Raw genomic sequence first — 21691 nt, 5'->3', positions numbered from 1 at the left:
CGGTCAGCTTCTGCAGCTCCTTTGCTGCACTATTTTATGTACAGCTATGTCGAATTATGATAATTTAGGGAGTAGGTTCTACATGCATTCATATGTAAATGATTACATGCATATGCTAAATGCTAAGAAGCAGCTAAGGGCATGACAGGTTTCACATGGGCAGTTACCAGTGAATGTTAGGGCAACACATTCCGGCTTACATCTTAATAAGAGAAACAAAAAGATCTGATTAAATATCAACTTAAAGTTCATATATACAATTTCTTTGTATACTGTCTCATTCAGTAGATCTTTTTAAATGATAAAAGCCTTTGTTTAGCAATAATTATTCTATTCTAGAAATGTTTACATATCAGTAGTAGGCAGCCAGGTAGGAACGGAAGAGGAGGGGAATTAAATGTCTGTTATACTTGGCTAATGCTTGCGAGAAGGGGTGGGGGGGGGGGGAAATCAGCGGTTGGCTCGATTTCTAGAACTGCACCACCATGTTTTATGACTACATGATTCTTTTTGCTGGCATTGATGGCACACCAGTATTATGTTATTGTGTAAAACTTTTAAAAAAGTTTCTAAAAAAAAAAAAGAAATGTTTACATTCGTTTTTTATGCATTCTATTAACCTGCCCTGATGAAATTTTCCTTGCGATTCTGTGGCCCCATAGTTGGATGCCAGTGTTACATTATTATATATCAAATACACAGACAGACACAGGAAGAATGTTACAAGCGGTTTCCATGATTTATTATGATTATAAATAACTTCAGTAGCAAAAAAAGAAAATCAGGTTTGCTTTAGATGCACGGAATTTATTCAGCATCTTTATTTTCCTCAGAAGGAATATTAAGACCAGGGATATCAGTAGGTAGTTTTAGTAGTTCTTCAACTTCTTCTTGAAGTGCTTCTGCTTTTTCACTGAGCAACATCTAATGGCAAAAAGAAGAAAAAGATTGGAATACAAACATCAAATGTTTCACAGAATAACATAACTGGCATACTTGTTTGTAGTTAAGCACAACTGCCTTTGTAATAATCCTTTGGGCACCAGCTTGTGTGTTTTGAATGTCCTTCAGCTCTGGTCTCTGAACTATGCTTAATACATACATACTGCAGGCTACTGCCCGCCAGTTTCGCGCTCATTTTGATTTGAGAACAAGAAGCATGTAGTGCTCTCAACTCTGACATCAGCGGTCTCAACTGAATGTGCGATGGATGGCTATATGACCATTTGAAGCCAAAAGCCTTTTACGTTTAGCTCTCTAGTTCCCAAGTGACAGCAGGGTTACATAACATGATAATGTCTTCGTAATCAAGACCCAAGTGATTCAGGTGAACATCATGGGTTCACCTTCTAAAAAGCTGCCCGGAAGGGGTGTGGTGAAGATGGGAGTTGGCATGTGTGCGTGTTCGTGTGAGCGCACATTGCGACGAGGCTTTCCCGCACATATAATCACGGCTATGCAATTTAGAGGATAAGGCCAGAAAAGCCCCTAAAAGCACTGGAATCTAATGAACACAAGACAAGCAAGTGGCCGGTTCAAAAGCCTGAGATGAGAGATTCAATATATTCTTAGTTTTCAAACTCCTAACAAACAGTATTGACAAACAATGTCAATACTTCATACAGCTGTTTTTAGAGCTAATACGTTTGGTAATCATATAACGAAGAAATATTTGTGTTGGAAAAAGGTGATTTGGTTAAAACAAAAGCATCTGAACATTTTCAATGGAAAACAGGCAAGTAATGGCCAAATCCCCCAGTCTTAGGTGGCGCCGAAATACCATCTTACAAAAATTTCCCATATCAGACAGTTTTTTGTGAGCTAATTAGTATGTCCTCAGGTTATCATCCTGCTGTGAAAGAAAACAAATCGTTTTATCTTGTTAGACCGCGCCCCCTCTACTCGTGGCATGTTTTACCATCTGGTCCCAAAGCGGTCCCCAAACACCAGGATAGGCACAACCGTATTAGACCGTACAGAGAGCCCTTCTGATATTACTTAAGCCGGGGTATTCAAAGAATAATAAAAATACCTTAAACAACCAAAGGATCCATTTAACCTCTTCAGTGCCCATGACGAGATAGTCTCGTCATGGAGCACGGTTGCGCTGTGCCCATGACGAGACTATCTCGTCATGAACCCCACCCACTAGTGCAACGCCCGGCACAGGAGGGGGAAAGGGCGTGGCACTGAAGGGGTTAATCACGGTTGTTTGTGGGTAAGGAAATCATGGTCCTGTTACACTAATAACTGGGTCCAGGCTTTCACAGGATATAAAACGCTGCCCCAGAATTGTTCTCTAAAACAAAGCTTTTGTTAAGACAATACATATAAACCTACAACACACTCATGCATGCATCAACGAGGTTCTACCTGCCTAAGTTGCTGAACATCGAGAGAAAATATCCATCATAATAATTGTAGCACGAGTGATGCCACAAATACATAGTCCATCAACAAGTAACATTAATTTGTGGCCCTCTGGCTTCATCACACTCAGTGCTAAAGCCACACAACTCCGGTCAAGGAATTGCATGCATTTATACAGTGGAATGTAATTATAGATAATATGGTAAAAAGACCAAGTGCGCATTAAGTAAATGATGTGGTAAATGAATACACAGCCAACAAGGGTAGTGAAACTCGTGTCCCATCGAAGTGTTGTGCATATTTACTCATAATAAGGACTTACCCAAATAGGGAATCCTATATTCCCACAAGGGATGGAGAGGTGGGGGGCATGCCCCTGTAGTTACGCAGTGGGGTAATCAGTAATCAAATATCAAGTGGGAGAAATGCAGAGTTCCCTATTTGTTCTGGGGGAAATACAAAGACATAAATATGAAAGTAGTTAGAGCATTGCAGGCTATGTAAGGTTTCAGTATAACTAAACGGCATAGCCCCAAGTCAGCCACTTAGTTTATCAAGGGTAGCAGGCCACCAGCAGACATCATGTGAAGGGAATGTTCTGGTTAATGTATTCCTTGGCAGTCAGGTGTTCAAGGCCTGAGCTCATGCGTGACGACATTAAAGCTGTGTGCGCTGCTAAGGGATCATGGGTAATGTAGTTCTCGTCCCTTGCATCTCTGAGCGTGTACAAGGCAGGAGCTACTTGTCACAGCCTGGAATAGTTTTTGTGGTGAGTAAAGCATACTGTATACAATTTTGCATTAGGTGATATGCACCTATAGGTCTGCTCATGGATCAAGTAATCATCAGCTTTATGGATAGTGATATCAATAAACCCAGTGTCCCTAATAATGACATTTGGTGTGACAAATGGCATTAAAAGACATGTGTGTTTATGACCATTGTTGCAGGGTCAAGTTAATGTCAAGGCATGGATATTGTTGTTGTGGTGGTGTGGGGACGGGGGACAAAAAGTATTTCCCTGCTCCATGATGTTATGCAGTACTGGACCATGAGTATCAGAGGAAATATTAACGAGTAAACATGCTGAGTCAGACATGACTTGTGGTTATTCTATCATACATACAGGGGGCGGTGACAGGGAGCTCCCACTTTGTCTGTGCTTGGAGATGCGAGAGCCTGGAACTACATTACCCATGAGACCTTAGCAGCGCACATGCCTACGTTGTCACCATGTTGCCGCATATAAACGCAGAGCTCAACCACCTGACCGGCAAGTACTACATAATCTGGTGATCTCACAACCAGTTTGGTGAGCGGGACTCACAGTCGGTCTGCTATTGGCATGCTACCCTTGACAAATTAAGTGACGATTCAAAGCTATAACCTTTCATTATATTGAAACCTAACATCGCTTGCACTGCTCGGAGTAGTTTCACTTGATGTCTTTTTAAAAAAAAGAAAAAAGAAATGGGGAACTCAGCGTTTCTCTCGCTTGATGTCTTGATTACCGATTACCCCAGTGCATGACTACATGGGCACGCCCATTCCTTCTCTCATGTGGTAATATAGGATTCCGTAGTTGGGTAAGTTCTTATTGAGGGTAAATATGCACAACAGCTCGATGGGACACATTTTTCACTACCCATGTTGGCGGTGTATTCATTTACCACATTTACTCACGGCTCACTTGGTCTTTTCACCATTTTATCTATAGAGAAATTCCACTGCATGAATGCATGCAATGCCTTGAACCGAGTTGTGGCTTCAGCACTGACTGGGATGCAACCAGGGGGCCACAAATGAGTGTTACTTGTTGATGGACTATGGGTTTGTAACATCACTCTTGCCACCATTATGATGACTAATATTTTCTATCGATGTAGGAATCAAGACTGAAACACAGCAATTTAGGGGAGTAAAATCTTGCTGATGCATGCATGAGAGTCTTGCATGTTTGTATGTCTTGCCTAAACAAAAGTTTTGTTTTAGAGAACAAATCTGGGGCAGCATTCAAGTCCTGATGAAAGTCTTGGACCGAAGAGGCCTTTGACTTTGGGGATGAAACATTGTGACCAATTATTAGGGTACAGGATCATTATATCTTTACCACCCCCTATAGAATCTTTTAATCATAATTAAACAACCGTAATTAAAGGGATACCTCAGTTGATTGAGGTATATTTTATTATTCTCTGAAGACCCAGGCTTAAGTAATATCCGCAAGTGCTCCCTGAAACACGGTTGAGCTCATCCTGGTTTTTAGGGACCCCGATAAGACCCGATGATGAAGCATGCCACTACTAGAGTGGGAAATGGTCTAACAAAGACAAATATTCGTTTTTTGACAAAGGGGTGATATTTAGAGGACATACTAATTTCCTCACAAAAACAGCCAGTATTGCTATACTTTTAGTAATATGTCAATTCACTTAGAAAGCATCTATCGTTTTCCCTCTACACTCAAAGTCTCTCTTCCCTTTCCGAAGAAGGGTCATATGATACCCTTCTCCAGGATCTTTTGTTCATGGTGTAGAAATACCAACTGGTGATAAAGGTAGACTTGATAATATTAATTCTAATTCACAATTATTTATGATGCAGGCACCTCTACTAATTGCAAAAAGTGTTCACACTTTTATTAATATCCCCATTGGTGTAATGAAGATGGATTTGTTCAAAAGCAGAAAAGTTGAAAATGCACGCCTGATAAAATTAAATTCTGCTATAAAAGTAGCACCTTGAATGAAGAAGCTCCCACAGATCATTATTTTGCCAGCTTATGTCCTGCAATGAAAATAATTACCAGTGTGGTGCTCCACTAAACATCTGCCCTCCACCAACAAACCAAAGCACGATTCATTGTTTGATACTGGGGAACCAGCATGACTGATTTCATATCGACTCCAGTGACCTTTTTCAGTCTCACAAAGAAAATCACTGGAGATGCAGCTGACTCCAAGTTAAGCACTTCAATCTCAATGTCCAAAAGAGTATCAGTCTATTTATCTCAATTTCTCCAAACGTTTTAGGTCCTGTTACAAGGCACCGACTATTGCTTAGGCTCTATATTCAGCTCCCAAGATTTCTTTGGCTCTACATTTAGCTTCCAAGTTTTTTTTTTTTTTTAAATAACAGTTTTTATTTCCTTTTTAAAACCTAAAACTAATGATTACTGACAAGCTCTTGCCAGTCTGCAGCAGTTACATCTTACATCAAAGATCAAATTCTCCTACATCCAGCGTAACCTACTCAGTCCCATCTTTTTACTACCTCGCCTCCACTGATTCAGCACGAAGACTCCCACCTCAACACACTACTCTCGCCTGGCTCCTCCTACCCTCATAACATGCAGTGTCTCCAGTTTGGGATCCTGTCTCTCTTGCCCTTCACAATTAAAGGCATACTGCTGCCTCCAAATTTCCCAGACCGTCTCAAACTTCCTTGGGCAACCCCTGCTGGTGTAAACCACTCTATCTGCTGCCATGCATGTGTCCATACCCGAGGTCCTTTGTCTTTTGGTCAGGCACTGAGGTGAACCCCACCATCTGGCTATGTCGCTTTTTGCCACTATGAAACCAAGGCTGTAGAACAGTAGATTGTCCCTGGTGAGGTTCACCTTGCAGGGGTTGCCTAGTACGATGGACTGCAGTATCATTGGGAAATTAGCATCAAGCAGTTTCCAGCGCTTTCACAATTGTGTCCCAGTAAGCCGCTATTGGAGGACACTTCCTGAGTGTGTGTAGAAAAGTGTCCTCAGCTACCTTGCATCTAAGACATGTGGGACTCCGGGCCTGGCCAATGTTGAATAGCCAACTTCTTTTATAGTATAATCTGTGGAGGACCTTAAGTTGCACAAGCCTCAGTCTGGACTTAGTGGCCCTCTCTCTGAGGTACATTTGTGCAGCCTCCCAATCAATATGTTTCACTGACCCGCAACCTTTTCCCATGTTGCCCAGAGTTTCTGGAGTCTGTCTGAATTACTATTGATGATAATGCAGTATATTTGTGAGATCAATTTAGTTTGCAGCTCCTCATCGATTTTCTTTTTTTTATGGGGCTTTGACCAGTCTAAGTCTTCTCAGCTTCCCAGGTTGATCACTTTTTCAGAACAAGTTAACTTCAGTAACACTATCTGGTAGAGACTATCTAGCCGCATATTCCTTACCATAGAATATTCCCAGGAGTCAGAGTGGCTCTGGACATTTTTTTGCGCAATTCCCTTGCTTGCTGGTAGGTGGCTTTGTCTGGCTGCGTATGGTGTCAGTGGCATTGTCCACGCCGAAAGCAACATCTGCGGTGCCTAAACAGGCGCCACCCCAGTGCGCTGACGTCATTTCTTGACTATTTTTTCGGCAACAGAAGCAGAGACAAGCTGAGGAAAAGTGACCAATGTGCCAAAAGTGAGGTCCAAAAGGATCTCATAATTTAGAGAAGATATTCCGAAGTACGGGGAGGGTGGAGGGAGTCAGTGAGGAATCTGCGGCTAGAAAGAGTCTCTACCAGATAGAGTGTTACCGAAGGTAAGTAACCTTTTTTATCTGATAGAGACTTCTAGCCGCAGATTCCTTACTTTAAAAAAGATACCAAAGCAAATGTATCCCGCAGGTGGGTCTGCGGATTGTTTCCCACAAAGAAGTAATGAAGAAGAGTGGGCAAAGTGCCAAACTACCTGACTCGACTGTCGAGGCAGTAGTGTTTGGCAAACATGTCCTGTGATGCCCATGTAGCTGCCTGACAGATGTCCAAGTCTGGGACTCCTCTAGCTAATGCATTGGTTGCAGCTGTAGCTCCAGTAGAGTGAGCTATTAAGCCCTGAGGGGGCTGTTTCTTGGCCATTGCATAGCAGATCCTAATACAGAGGAAGATTCTCTTAAATTGCCTCTTTTTTCTTTGCCCCTGCAAATCCAACAAAAAGTTCATCGTCCACCTGGAAATCTTTGGCACCATCAATGTAGAAGGAGAACGCTCTTTTTGGACCTGGGCGATTGGAGTCTCTCTTCTTCTGCAGAAGAATGAGTAGGGGGGAAAGGGAAAAAGGTAGGCTGGATGATGTTTTGCCCGACGTGGAAAGGTGTCACCATCTTTGGTAAATAAAAAGATGATAGAGTTCTTAGAAACAGTTTGTCTGGGAAAAATGAAGTGTAGGGAGGTTTTTAACAGAGAGTGCTTGTAACTCGCTAACCCTCCTGGCAGATGCTATTGCCACAAGAAAGACAGTTTTTAGAGTTAAGAGTAGAAGAGGGCAGCGATGCATCGGCTCAAAAGGGGAACACATGAAGAAGGTAAGAGCTAAATTCAAGTCCCACTAAGGCATAATAAAGGGTCCGTTTCAAGATAGCCTGTTTGACACAAAGATATACACTTCAATGGCCCCATTTACCTGGCAATAAAACTCAAGCTCTCCGGTTCCAGTCGAAACTTAAGAAGCTCCAATCCCCTACCCTAACCTTCTAAATTCAACAAAAAAAGAACTTACAATCGCACCTTCTCAGGGCTGGGTCCAAGAATTTGGAATGCCCTTCCGACGGAGATCAGAGCCAAACCCTCGAATGTTTCATTAAAAAAACAGGTCAAATGGCTACTTTTGGAAGAACTTCATCAGCAATAGCCTCTATGTCATTTGCTAGACACTTCCCTCTCGTGCTTGACAATCATTTTTACTTTGTGTGTTGAAATGTATGCTTGACAATCATTTTCACTTTGTGTTTTGAAATTTGTGCTAGACCATCATTATGACTTTGGGTTTGAAATGTATTTTGTCGTTCTTTGGAAGTAGTGCGATGCTAAAACTGCACGGCCCGGTCTAGTAGGGCGTTTCCCTGTTAAATCACGTGCTACCTCGTCTTCCCCTAGCACCCACATTTACTTTTATGTTGCCTTATTGTATTGTACTTATACTGTTTCTTCACGTCAACATTAGTTTCCTCTTTGTACAGAGCTCTGATACCAGTCTGGGTCTTGTTCGCGCTTTATAAAACTTTTCGAATAAAATAAAGGGTGTAGGAGGAAACAGATACTGTTAACCTTTAAGGAATTTAGTCACAACAGATGACTTGAACAGGGAAGACTGATCCGGCAACCACAGAAAGGCAGAAATGGGAGACAGAGATCCCCCGATTGTGCCCAAAGCAAAGAATTGCCAGGCCAGGGACAGAATAAACAAGAGAACTTCAGACAAGGGTGCAGACAGAGGACCAGCTGATTTAGACATACATCAAGTTACAAACTTGTTGCATTAACGGGCATAAATAGTTTTAGTGGAGGAACGCCTGACTGCCCAAAGATCACACACTTCAGGAGGGAGATCAAACAGCCTCAACTGTCACCGTTCAATATCAATGCATGCAGGTGGAGAGTGGATACGTTTGGGTGCAGTACCTTGCCATGTTGCTGTGAAAGAAGATTCTCCCTATGAGGGAGCCTGACTGGAGGGCAGATGCTCATGTTCAGGAGTTCCAGATACCATACTCTGTGTGCCCAGTCCGGAGCCACTAGGATGACTTAGGCCTGGCTGCTCTTGAACTTCTTGAGAACTCATACCAGTAGCAGTATCTATGGAAAGGCGTATACGGGTCCTGAGTTCCACTCGAGACGAAGTGCATCTCCTGAGCAAGAGCCACCTTGGAAACTCCAGCGTGCAGTAGTGCTGACATAGTGCATTATCAGCAATGGCGAATAGATCTAATCAAGGCTCCCCCCAATCTCAGAAATGAACATGCACCACCTACGGATAAAGATGCCATTCCTGATCTGTTAGGCAGCAGTGACTAAGTTTGTCCTTTCTGGTATTCAGAGAGCTGGCCAGGTGTTGAACTGCCACGGATATGCCCTGGCACTCCAGCTATGCCCAGAGCAGCAAGGCCTCCAGACAAAATGTCCACAACCCCACCGGCCAGGTTTGTTGCATTAGCACATAGTGGTGCTGCCTGTTAATCAGGGGATGGCTCATTCAAGTGTTGAGGGAAGAAAGACTTTCAATGCCAGTCATTACAATGCCAGTCGTATTGCTCGCCAACAGACTGAAACCAGAGTCCTCTGATCTCCATCTCCTGGGTGGCCACCTAAGGAGTGATGCATCTGTCACCACTGAGAGCTCTGGGTAGAGAAGAGAGCGTGGTCTGCCGTTGACCCAGTTGCAGTCCATAAGCCACCACTGCAGATCTTTTGCAGTTCCTTCCTATTTCTGGAACAGATGGAGAGATTTCCCGGATGCTGTGACCACTGGGTCTTCAAATCCCACAGCAGAACCCACACATGCGAATAGGCATGTATTACCAACAGGGTGCAGGACACAATGAGACCTACAGCCTCAGAACCAGTCTCACCAAAATCCAGGATAGAGGCAGAAACATCAGAATCATAGTCCGAATATTCTGGAGGATAAGCCAGAAACTGTCTGGTATGCAGAACAGCTCAGATGAAAGGGAGCGTCTGAAAGGGAGTCAGGTGTGACTTTGGCACGTTGATAGTGAACACAAGGGAATGAAGGAAGTCCACTGTAGTGTGGAGGTGGGAGACAACTAACTGGGGTGAGCCCCCATTCAATAGCTAATAGTTGAAGTAGAAGAAGACTGGAATTCCGGACCTCCGCAGTTGCGCTGCAACCACTGCCAGCACACCTTGGTGAACTCCCAAGGGTTGCACAGCACACTGAAAGTGCCCATGGCCCACCGTGAACAGCAGATAGCATCTGTGGGCCAGCAGGACAGGGATGTGGAAATAAGCGTCCTGTAAGTCAAACGCTACCATCCAGTCCACTGTAACGAAGGCAGACAACACTTGAGTGAGGGTGAGCATTTTGAGTTTACTCCTTCAATATGAGGCTGAGAAGACACAGACTGATGACAGGAGGGAGTCCTCTGCCCTTTTTGGGCACCGGAAAGTAGCAGGAATAGCAAACCTGACCCAATCCTGATGCTGGCACCCACTCTATGGCTTACTTGGCCAAGAGAGCCTGCACGTCTTGACATAGCTAGGAGAGATGGTCCTCCATCAGTGGGTCATGAGTGGGGGGGGGGGGGGGGGTGGACAGAGGGGGTCTCACTAGGGGAGGTAGTTCCATCTTTGGATCAATCAATCAATCAGGATTTATAAAGCGTGGCTAATCACCTGATAGGGTATCCAGGCGCTTGCAAGCTTATTCGAACAGCCAGGTCTTGAGGGCCATTCGGAATTCCGGAAGTGAGGTGATGGTCTTGAGGTGCATGGGAAGGCTGTTTGAGATCTTTGCTGATATGTGGAAGAAGGAGAGTCTTCTACTTCTGCTTTGGTAGATGAGGGGGAGTATGGGCAAGTGAAAGGGAGGCGGAACAGTCTTCTCAATGGTTGGTGGATGTTCAGGTGGTCATTAACGTCGGTGAGTTCTTGGTTGTGTAGAGCCTTGTGTGCATGTATCAGTAGCTTGAATTGGCATCTATTTTGTAAGGGGAGCCAGTGGAGTTTCCTGAGGTGGTGTGTGATGTGTGTTCAAGGGGGAAGGCCAAGGATGAGTCTGGCTGCGGCATTCTGTATGGTCTGAAGTCTCTGTAGAAGGTGTGCGGTGAGTCCTACTTAGAGGGCATTGCCGTACTCTAGTCTGCTGGTGATGAGGGCTTGTGTCACGGTGTGTTTTGTGTGTAGGGGTAGCCACTTGAAGATCTCACGTACAGTGCGCAGAGTGAGGAAGCAGGGGGAGGAGGCGGTGCGGATATGCAATTTCACCGCGAGTTTGTTGTCAATGATGATTCCGAGGTTTCCTGCATGGTTGGAGGGAGTGGTTGTGGGTCCTATGTCTGATGGTCACCAGGAGTCGTTCCATGTGTTGCTCCTGTTGCCAGAGATCAGTATTTCTGTGTTGTCTGTGTTCAGCTGCAGGCAGTTCTTCATCCAGTCAGCGACGTTTGTTATGCATCTGTAGAAGTTGGTTCTGGTGGTGGTGGGTTTGTCGGTGAGTGAGCGAATGAGTTGGGTGTCGTCTGCATAAGAAAATATATTGAGACCATGGGATCTGACGATGTTGGCAGCGGGGTCACCTAGCGTTGAAGAGCATGGGGTGGAGGGATGAGCCCTGGGGGACACCGCAGGTGATCTCCTTGGGTTCAGAGGTGAAAGGTGGGAGGTGGATCCTCAGGTGATCTCCTTGGGTTCAGAGGTGAAAGGTGGGAGGTGGATCCTCAGTGTTCTTCCGGTGAGGAATGAGGTGATCCATCTGAGCACGTCCCTTTGGATGCCTACGTGGTTAAGTCTTTCGATTAGTATGTGGTGGGATACAGTGTTGAAGGCTGCAGACCCCGGAAGGATTTGGATGTTGTCGGTGGCTGCAATAAGGGAGTTTTTGGCACTTTGGTTGCTGCGGAAGCCGGATTGGGAGGCGTTGAGTAGCCGGTTCTGCTCCAGGTGTGTCAGGAGTTAATTGCGGATGATCTTTTCCAGTACCTTCATTGGAAATGGGAGCAGGGAGATTGGCCTGTAGTTTTTGAGTTTGTTGGGGTCGGCGGAGGGATTTCTGAGTAGTGGTCTGACTTCTGCATGTTTCCAAGAGTTAGGAAATGTTGCAGTGGTGATAGAGGTGTTGAGCAGGGTGTTGAGTTCCTAGCCAATCCTTTGGTTTCCGAGGTTGAAGATTTGGTGCGGGTCTGGGTCTGTGGGAGCTCCTGGGTGTATGGATTCAATGGTGGAGGAGGTGTCCTGGTTGGAGAGGATGTTCCAGGTGGTCAGTGTGTGGATCATGTCAGTTATGGTGGTGACATATCTGTCAAGGAAGTACGAAGGTGTGGGTTGGAGTTTGAAGTTTCGTATATGGTTGCGATCTTGTCGGGGAAGAAGTGGGCGAGGTTGTCAGCAGGTGGTGGAAGAGGTTGAGGGAAATCTTGAAGACTGCCCTGTCGGAGGTGTCCTTGCTGGTGTGCTATTGCCTCTCCAACTGTTTGTTGTCTTGTTTCGCTGTTCTGAGTTCATTGGTGTACCAGCTGACATTTTTGGAGGATTGATGGGGACAACATTGTCTGGGCAATTGGCGATCCAGGCATTGTTTTTGCTCCCTGTTCGACGTTGGTGGCAGTAGAAGGGTTGGAGGTGTTGACGGTGTTCACCCACCTGGTCTCTGAGATTTTGTTCCACCTCCAGTGGGGGGAGTTGGTCATCTTGGGGGTGGCGGTGAGGGGCTGGAGATGCTAAAGTGGATGATGGAGCGATTGGTCCATGTGGGTTCTGTGACACAGCTGTATTTGACGTGGTTGTTGGAGGTGAAAATTTGGTCCAGCCTGTAACCTGTGGTGTGTGTAGGGTCGTGGACGATCTGCGTCAATGCAAGGCTGCTCATACTGTCGAGGAGATGTGCAGTGTTTTTGTCATTGGGGTCGATGTGAAAATGTAGGTCACCGAGGAAGATGTAGTCCTTGGAGTCTAAGGCTAAGGGCGCAATGAAGTATGCAATGGTGTAGCACGGGTCTGGCGGTCAGTATGCAAGGGTGCCTCTGATGGTTGTCTTGTCATCCATGTGGAGCCTGAAGTTGAGATGTTCCATGCGGTGGTGGTGTTTTCGGTGGTTGTGGTACACTGTATGGTCTCTTTGTGGATGATGGCTGTCCCTCCTCCACACTTGTTGATGCAGTCCTGGTGAGTGATTTTATATCTATTGGGGATCGCTGTGGCAATGTCTGGGGCGAATGTGGGGCTGAGCCAGGTCTCAGTGAGGAAGACTATGTCAGGTGTGAGGGTGGGGATGAGGTAGAGGGAAAACCCAGGCAGCTGCATTCTCACTGAATCAGTCTGGAACAAGCAGGAACTGGATGACACAGGCAATTGGCAAGATAGGTGTCCAGGTGCCTTGGATGATCTGTAGTACCCAGTGGTCTGATATACTGACCACCAGCAGGAGAAGTGATGGCACATCCTCCTCCCACTGGGTGCCCACGATGGTCTGAGAGTGGACTAAAGAGAATCAGAGGCAGCGACTGCTGTGAAGTTGATAGACTGACCTGAATGCTGGCCGCCTGTCCCATGTGGTCACTGGGAACCACCCCTTCCACCACAAAAAGACTGGAAAGCCTGTTGGTTGTGGTGGTTGGGAGGGTATGGGTGCGGCTCGAGGCCCTTCCGTAGCCACAAAATGGGCAGAAGGCGGATTAAGGTGGACAAGGGGCCACAGAAAACCCCAAAGATCTGGCCGTATATCTGCAGTTTTTTAAGCGTAGAAGCGCTGAATCCGTTTTGTCTCCAAATAGGTGAGAGCCATCAAAAGGCATGTCCATGACAGAGACATCCCCTGGAAAACACAGATGTTCAGTCAAGCATGGTGCCGTAAGGCTACCAACGATATAATCACTCTGCCCTGCGAGTCAGTCATATCAAGTCCACATCTGATGGAGACCTTTGCTGCATGTCTCCTGTTGGCAACCGACAGAAAATATGGCCCAGGCCTCTTCCGGGATAATAGGCAGCACTTGCACAACCAAATCCCAAAGACTATGGGAATTACAGCCCAGTAGGCACGTGGTGCTCATCGACAGCAGTGCCAGGCGGGTGGAAGAGAACATTTACTTACCAAAGGCATCCAGCTTCTTGGATTCCCGATCTGGTGGAGTGTTAGGGAATGCGCCACGGTGAATGCAGGATGAGGAGGCTTGGACCACCAAGTTTTTCGGGGTGGGGTGCTGGGTAAGGAAACTGGGATCCCAAGGAACAGGACGATGGTTTGGGGCAATCGTCCTATTCACAGGACCCCCTGTGCAGGGCTTGGACATCCATAAAGGCTTCATTAAATAAGAGTAATGATTCCGAGGGTGAACTCACGACTGAAGCCCCAATCAAAACATTTGTTTTGCCTGCCACGGAGGGCAGGTTAAGCTCCAGTACCTCAGCCGCCCTGCACACCACCATATCAGAAGAGGGCCCCTCCTCTGTATCCACAGTAGTAAGGGAAACCAGGCCAGTGACAGTTGTGGTGTCTAACCCACTGGCCTCACCCGTTCCTCAGACCAGTTGTCCTCCTCAACTGGTTTCTTTTCAATAAGGGTCTATAGACCCCTCCCAAACGTCAGCCTCTCCAGGACTTTGCCATTAAATAAGGCGCTGGATCTTCTCCGGGAAGAATGTCCTCAGTCCGCGCCGGACGACACGCATCTGGCTCTGTGTCAGAGTCGGTTATGATGATCCGGATGGCACAGTCTAGGGGCTTTGGTGACACCAGGGGTGTTGGCACTGAAGCGGGTGCTGAGGAAGGTCTCAGTCTCACCGACTGCTCTGGTCTGGATTTAGAGAGGGTCCCTTGGGGGCTGACTGGTGCTGAGGATGAACCAGCAGATGTGGATCCAGTAGGAGCCCCTCCTGTGGGGCCTGAAAGCCCTTCAGAGGGGCTTGGTCACTCAAAAATGAGGCAAATGGCCTCATAAAACTTTTTTACCTGGGCGGGGGTCTGGGAAAATCAGGGAACCACGGAGCTGACCCAGGTTCAGACCCTCTACCTCGCAGGGCCTGGAGTGCCGACACTCCCTCATTTCGTTAGATGACATTGATGGATGCCGGGAAGTCTGAGAGTGTTTGGATTTCTTCTACTTCTTCTACTTGTGGGACTTACCAGATGACTTCGAATGAGACGACGAACATCGAGAAGGACTTAGAGAAACAGACCCAGGACCTACGATGCGAACGGTTCCTTGAGCATTGCGGAGTCAAATGACGCCGGGCACCAAGGAGCTTGCGGGAGCGATCCCTCAGCGCCTTCAAGTGCATGGTGCGGCAGTCCTCAGTTGTCTTGGAGTCTAGTCCCGGCTCCAGGCACCACAAACACAGCAAGTCAGGGTATGTCCCCGAAATTATCTGATGACGGGCTCCACACAGTTTGAAATCAGCGGCTTTTTCGGTGAAATCCTTCATGCCAGGAGATAAAATTCGAAAAACTGACACAAAGTCCAGTCAAAAAGTAACTGAAGAGTAGCTCAATCCAGATCAGCACTATCTACTGTGGAAAGGAAATAACTGGCGTCCAAACACCAAGGTTGTGCCTATATAGATATCGGGTACGCAACTTTCGGCGCAGACGACACTGCACTGAACGACGCCACCTACTGGTGCACAGGAGTACTACTCAAAAATCTTCCAGATCTAGTTTGACACCTGGGGATATTCAAAGGGAAGGAATCTGCGGGTAGAAGTCTCTATCAGATGCGATGGATCACAGCTCCTTTTTACTGAATTTGTTTTTAGCTTGATTGATGGAAGTTGGAAAGGTTTTCTTAACATGGACATTTTTGGTGTAGCAGGTTGGTAACCAATAAGTAAAAGCAAAGTGTCATCAATAGGTTTAGAATTAGACTTGTGCTACTCTCTTCTTAGTCAATTAAAACCATAAAAAAGATCATACAATTCATAAAGTTTAAAAAAGCATACAAGAGAAATGTAAAAAGATTTGTCATACATCTAGTTCGACCGCTAAACATCTAGTCATTAGTCCTTCGGTTTCCTTAGCTTTCCTTCCTAAGTATGTTAGTAGGGGTGCCAGATTAAAATAATAAATTGACAGAAATGGCTAATCGGGGACTGGTCATTTTCCTAATTTGCAAAGTGCAAAATGCTTGATGATGCACAAATGAAACATATACAGTAAAACCATATTTCCACACATGATCATTTGTATGTAATCTAGTTTTATCAGTAAACCTTCATGTCTGTGCAAATGTATTGCCCATTTAAATGGAAAATGTGGCATCTGTAAAGGACAGTGTTCTAACATACTAGACTTTAGTCACATCATAAATGTGCCTGCCTCATGTCCATTAAAGCTAGCTGGATCGCAAAAATTAGTCTTTCAAAAAATTGGGTTGTGGTTGTAAACAATGTATGGGAAGCACTTTTGTAACTTTCTTCCAATGGATATTCAGTTTTACAGATTACTTGAATGAACCACTCAAATGTCTACTCCAAAAAAGGAGGGTCGAGGACTCTACTAAATTATACCAGAAAACCCTAAAGTATGTCCTTATCCAATAGGATTGTGCAGTTTTGCTCATTCAATTACGCCGGACCAAGGAATGGAATACGGGTCCATGCAGCCCACTGCCAATTGATTAAATCAGCATACCATATAACAAGGCAGAGGGGGCAGCCTTCACTTTCACAGAGTGAGCACAAACCCCCTGGAGATGTCTTACTGGCTAGTTTATAACCATGCTTAATGCACAAAGTGTAGTTACTTACCGTTAGCAATACTCTTTCAGGTGGATTCCTTATCTAAATGCATATTCCTCACCATTTGAATCCTTCTAAATGGCGGAAGGCATCTGGAAAACGTTCTGCAAAAACTCTGTTAAGCAGATAAGTGATGCCGTCAGACTCACCTGACTCCCAGATGTGACGACCTAGTGTCGCATACAGATGCATTCTTGCCTGCTGTCATCAATTTATCAACAGATAATTTCTGCACACAACGACAAAGAGCAACTGACAAATTAAGATATTGACAATGTGTGCGGTCGAACGAGGGACCATATAACCCAAAATAAGTCAATTCAAAAGAACGGAGACATGAGCATTAAGGAATCCGAGGTTGAACAGTATCCACAAAGTTTTTTGATGAAGGTGACTTGTTCTTTTGATGGACACTCCTAATTGCAGATTCCTCACCTTTTGAATCACTATCAAAGCCATACCCACAAAGATAGTGGGTCTGAGGAGTGGACTTTACACCATGAAATCTTGCATGACTGAACAGGGCAAACAAAGTGACCATCTATTTGTACCGAACGAAGAATCCACATAGTAGTGGCTGGTGAAAGTATGGACAGACATCCATTTAGAAGCTTGGCAGATGTCCAGCACCGGAATGCCTCTGTGAGAAATTGGGCTGTTGGTTTAGAGGGTGACACCCTACCCAATCAACAGCTACAATCACTATCAGGGTGAACCACTAAAGTCACTAAATTAACCCTTCAGTAGCATGGCACAAAAGCAGTCAGGCTAAACTTAGAGACAATGTCTAAAGTATGTATACAGCACTCAAACAAAAATAAAGTAAATACAACACTGGAAAAATCCCACACCAATTTAGAAAAATAGAGCACATTTTAATAAATTATTTGACACCAAAGCGACAAAAATTCAATTGGAGTAATGAAATTTTACATTTTAAAGTGAAAACTAGTGCCTAAAAGATCAAAGCACCTAGTCATGCAAGACCGGGGCAAAGTTGAAAGTTATGACCGACCGCAATAGATCGCGGATCGGATACACAAAGTGTCTTATACCTGGTCTTATAGCTTCGGACTTTGAAATTTCAAGGAAAAAATGTCTGAGAAGGTAAAGTTCAGCAGGGGAAGGCAGCTGGCAATGTCCGAGAAGAAGACCTTGTCGCCGGGGAGCCGCTGGACGAAGATTCCTACACTCGGACTTAGTCTCTTTACAGGAAATCAAATTTCCAGCGAGTTGAAGCAGCAGGCAGGGACGAAGGGCCTTTTGCAAGAAGCCGCTGAACAGGATTTGGTGCTGTAGAGAAGAACATAACGAGAGCTGCTGCAAGGTCAGGCCGACCATTGATGCACCTCAGGCAGATCGATGAGCAGGTAGGTCCCAGTCTCCTCTCAGTTGTCAGAGCACCTTTTTGGCAAAAAACCTTTGGATTTGGGTTATCTGGGTACCTTTAGAACCACGTCCAGGGGTCCAGGACTGGAGGGGAACCACTTGGTGGGTCAGGACTCACTCAGGCAGGGTCCCGGTGCAGCTTCAAAATGATTGGGGCCTTAAATGTCCCTGAGGCTCTTAACAGGAGGCCAGACAACTAGCTCTTGGGGGTCACTATGGAAGTCCTGGGATCAAGAAGTAGTACTGGGCTCAGGCAGAAGGGCAGATGTCTGGGTGATCAGAGCAGGCAGCAGAGCAGTCTTTCTTAGTGCAGGAAAGCAGTCTTCTGAACTACAGAGCAGGCCACAGAAGCAGGCACTCTTTACCCAGGTTCAGAGAGTAGCACAAATTAGTTAGCATTTGTATAGCACAGCACTGTCACTCTATAGGTGTATATGGGTGCTAAGGGTGCCATGTCTCAGTCGAAAAGCCAGGTCTTGAGTTTCTTTCTGAAGTCCACCAGGGAGGGTGCTGTTCGGAGGTGGAGGGGCAGGTTGTTCCAGGGTGTCGCTGCCATGTAGGAGAAGGAGTGGTCCCCGCTGTGGTGGATGCAGGGTGGGTGCACAAGGGCGAGTGAGGTGAGTGAGGCAAATATTTTGTGGGCAGATGGAAGTTCAGTCGATGGCTGATGTAGGGCGGCGTTGATCGTGTAGGGCTCCGTAGGCATGCATGAGGATTTTGAACTGGCATCTCTTCTGGATGGGGAGCCATTGGAGGTTTCTGAGGTGGGGGGGTGAAGTGATCTAAAGAGTGGGTATGGGTGTCCCCTTTTTATACTTGGTGCTCACTTAGGTGGAAGAAGCTTCTGGAGGCTTTCCCCACAGAAGTGTGTCTGATTTCCTACCTCCCTGTCCTGACCCCAGCCTGTCTGCAGGGACATAAAGCTATTGTGAAGTTATTTGTGTGAGAGCAGGGCACAGCCACACTGAAGTGCAAGTAGGGCTGTGGTCTGCTGCCCCCACCCCCAATCTTGCCTGTTACGATCAATCCAGGCACACCTAGTACCTCTATTTTGTGGCTGTCTAGGAGGAATACACAAAGGCCAACTACCAACTACACAGAGTCATGTGACCCAGGAACAGGCTGCAGGCCCCAAATGCTTAGGACAAGAAAATGCCAAGTTTGTAAAAGTGGTATTTTCAGAATTGTGACTTAAAATTTAAATTTACCCTTAACGATAATTTCAAATTACAATTCCTCAGACATAAAACATGACATTTCTACCTGCTCTCAATCAAATGTTAGCTCTTATTAGAAGTTAGCTCTTATTAGATGTAATAAGGTAACAAACTTATCGTATGGGAGAGGTAGGCCTCACAGCAGTGAAAAATGAATTTTGGAGTTTTTCCACTACCAGGTTATGTACAACTAGAAAATATATGTAAAACTTTTTAATTACAATGCACCCTGGCCTAAGGGCTGTCTAGGGCCCTACTTTAGGGTGACTTATATGTGTTAAAAAGGAATTTTTAGACCTGGTAAAGGGGTTTCATTGCCAAGTCCAACTGGCAATATTAACTTCGTACAGGCTGCAATTGCAAGCCTGAGACATGTTCAGGGTGTAACTGGGCACACAAGGGAAGGACCAACATGATGGCCCACTGCAGCTCAATAAAAAAAGCAGGGGAAAAATATAAGAAAGCCATTCTAGGAAACAGAGTTCTTTGGTCGACTTTACAAAGAAGACTGATAATGAACATAGATAAATACCCAGAGTACGTGGACTCTGTTGATGGACAGCAAACAGCCATACTCCCATCCACCACATCTGTCGGAAGGTGAAAGCCAATCAGTTGATTACGCTCAATCCTCACACATAGGAGGCGTAGATTGTGGAGATTTGGGTGCAGAAGTCTGCCATCTTGTTGGGAAGGCAGGTTCTCCCCTAAGAGGTAGCCTAAGTAGACGCCAGAGTTCCCGATCCAGCAGGTCAGATTACACCTCTCAAGAGTCCTACCTGGGCTACCGAGATGAGATGGGACTGGTCCCTCTGGACCTAGCTAAGGACCTTTGCAATCAGTAGCAGAGGTGATGCACATAAAGGAGGCCAGAGTCCCACTGATGGCTTAACATGTTTTCCAGAGAGCCTCAAGAAGTAAACTGTAGGGTGCAAAAGGCCAAATATTGAGTATTCTTGGTGGTAGGAAACGGATCACCCGTGCCTTCTATGGGAGCAGATGTCACTTTTGATCAGCAAGATGAGACCTGGTGAGTTTGTCCACCTGATACAAAGGGAGTCAGCCAGATGATTGACCATAGGGATCCAGCCACCAGGATGCCATACAGACCAGATTGTTGCAGTATCACATGGCAGTCATGCTACCAGTTAAAATCTAGACAGACCAGGCCAGTCCTTGATGGAAGGCAATAAGGTCTTGATGGTTAGACAGCTGATGCTCATTTCTAGAACGCTGATATGGTGATTCTGCTTCACCATAGACCTCTGATTTCCACCTCGCCCAGGTGATCTCTCCAGAACAGAGATGATGCATCTGTCACACTGTGAGCTCTAGTTGGGACAAGCTGAACGGACAGAAGCATGTCACGTTGGCATCTGCCATCCACCTCTGAAGTTCCTGGGATGCCTCTTTTGATATGCAAAGTTGTCAGAGAAGCAGTCCCCCAGTGCTGGGCCTATTTAAATCTAAGTCTCCACTGCAGAGCCAACATGTGCTAATCAGCATGAGGCACCAGCAGTACGCACAAGACAAGGAGAAAGAGAACCCTCAGAATCATGTGTGTCAGAAGTACAAAAAACAAGCCTGAAACAGAGGTCACAGCCTCAATGGTCCAGACTTGTAGCACAAGAGTAAAGGCTCTCGAAGCCATAGTGTCCCAGATGGCCAACAAATAGAATTCTCTCCACAAGCTGAAGATGGGATTTTATGGCTAGTGGATGTAGGCAACCGAGGGTGGACAGCAACACAATTATAGTTTCAAGTATTCTGTAATTAAATGAGGCAAGCCCACTTCTGCCTTCAGTCATCAAGATGCCTGTGACCACAGACATCACTTTTGTGAACACACAGGGGTCAGAAGTACCACCAAAGGGTAGGACGGTTAACTGGATGTTCTCTGACCCCATGGCAAACCAGAGAAAATGCCTGTAGGGTCGGCAAACTAAAGTATATCTCCTTCAATCCTCCTTCTGGGATCCAAGATTGCCAAGACCAATGCCAATGTCAGTGTTTTGAACCTGTTCTACCTGAGGAAGGTGTTCAGAGGTCTGAAATACAAGATTGGCTTCAGCACACCTGTCCCTCTGGAACCCCAAGAAGAATAAAGGGTAACACCCTGTGCCTCTCTTTGCCTCCTGAACCACTTTAATCACGCCCTTGGCAAGCAGTGTCTGAACTTCTCTGGCTAGGATGGGGGTATGATCTGCTGATGTCTGGCCACAGAGCTGGAGGAACGTGGGAAGAGATGGACAAACAGGAGCAAGCATAACCAAACTGAACAACCTTGAGGACCCATTGGTCAACAGTAACCGCATGCAAGCCCAATAGGCAAAATGACAATCTGGTGAATATTGGTACAGTAAGACAATGAGAGGAGAAACTATAGCTATTTGGTGGAAACTGCAGCTGGTGTGGAGGAAAATGACTATTGCATCTGCTGGTGTTCATGTCTTCAGCCACCACCTCCTCCATTTAGCCTTTAGAGCCATGAAAGGGCTAGACGGACTATGGGGGCTTATTCAATCAGTAGGCATGGCCTCTCCAGT

General features: G+C 45.8%; 1 protein-coding gene across 1 annotated transcript in view; it reads right to left on the bottom strand.

The window, feature by feature from the left end:
* Positions 1 to 716: 716 nt before the first annotated feature.
* The window catches only part of HELQ (helicase, POLQ like), a 365741-nt gene continuing 344766 nt past the window's right edge, over positions 717 to 21691 (bottom strand). Inside the window, exon 18 of the mRNA XM_085636579.1 lies at positions 717 to 924. Within this exon, the coding sequence (XP_085492705.1) occupies positions 808 to 924 (117 nt within the window). The 3' untranslated portion in view covers positions 717 to 807. The remainder of the gene's footprint in view (positions 925 to 21691) is intronic.

Source organism: Triturus cristatus, chromosome 2_1 (assembly GCF_964204655.1).
Source record: "Triturus cristatus chromosome 2_1, aTriCri1.1, whole genome shotgun sequence".
Taxonomy (NCBI): Eukaryota; Metazoa; Chordata; class Amphibia; order Caudata; family Salamandridae; genus Triturus; species Triturus cristatus.
The sequence above is the reverse complement of the archived record's forward strand: the minus strand, read 5'-3'. Positions and strand labels throughout refer to the sequence as shown.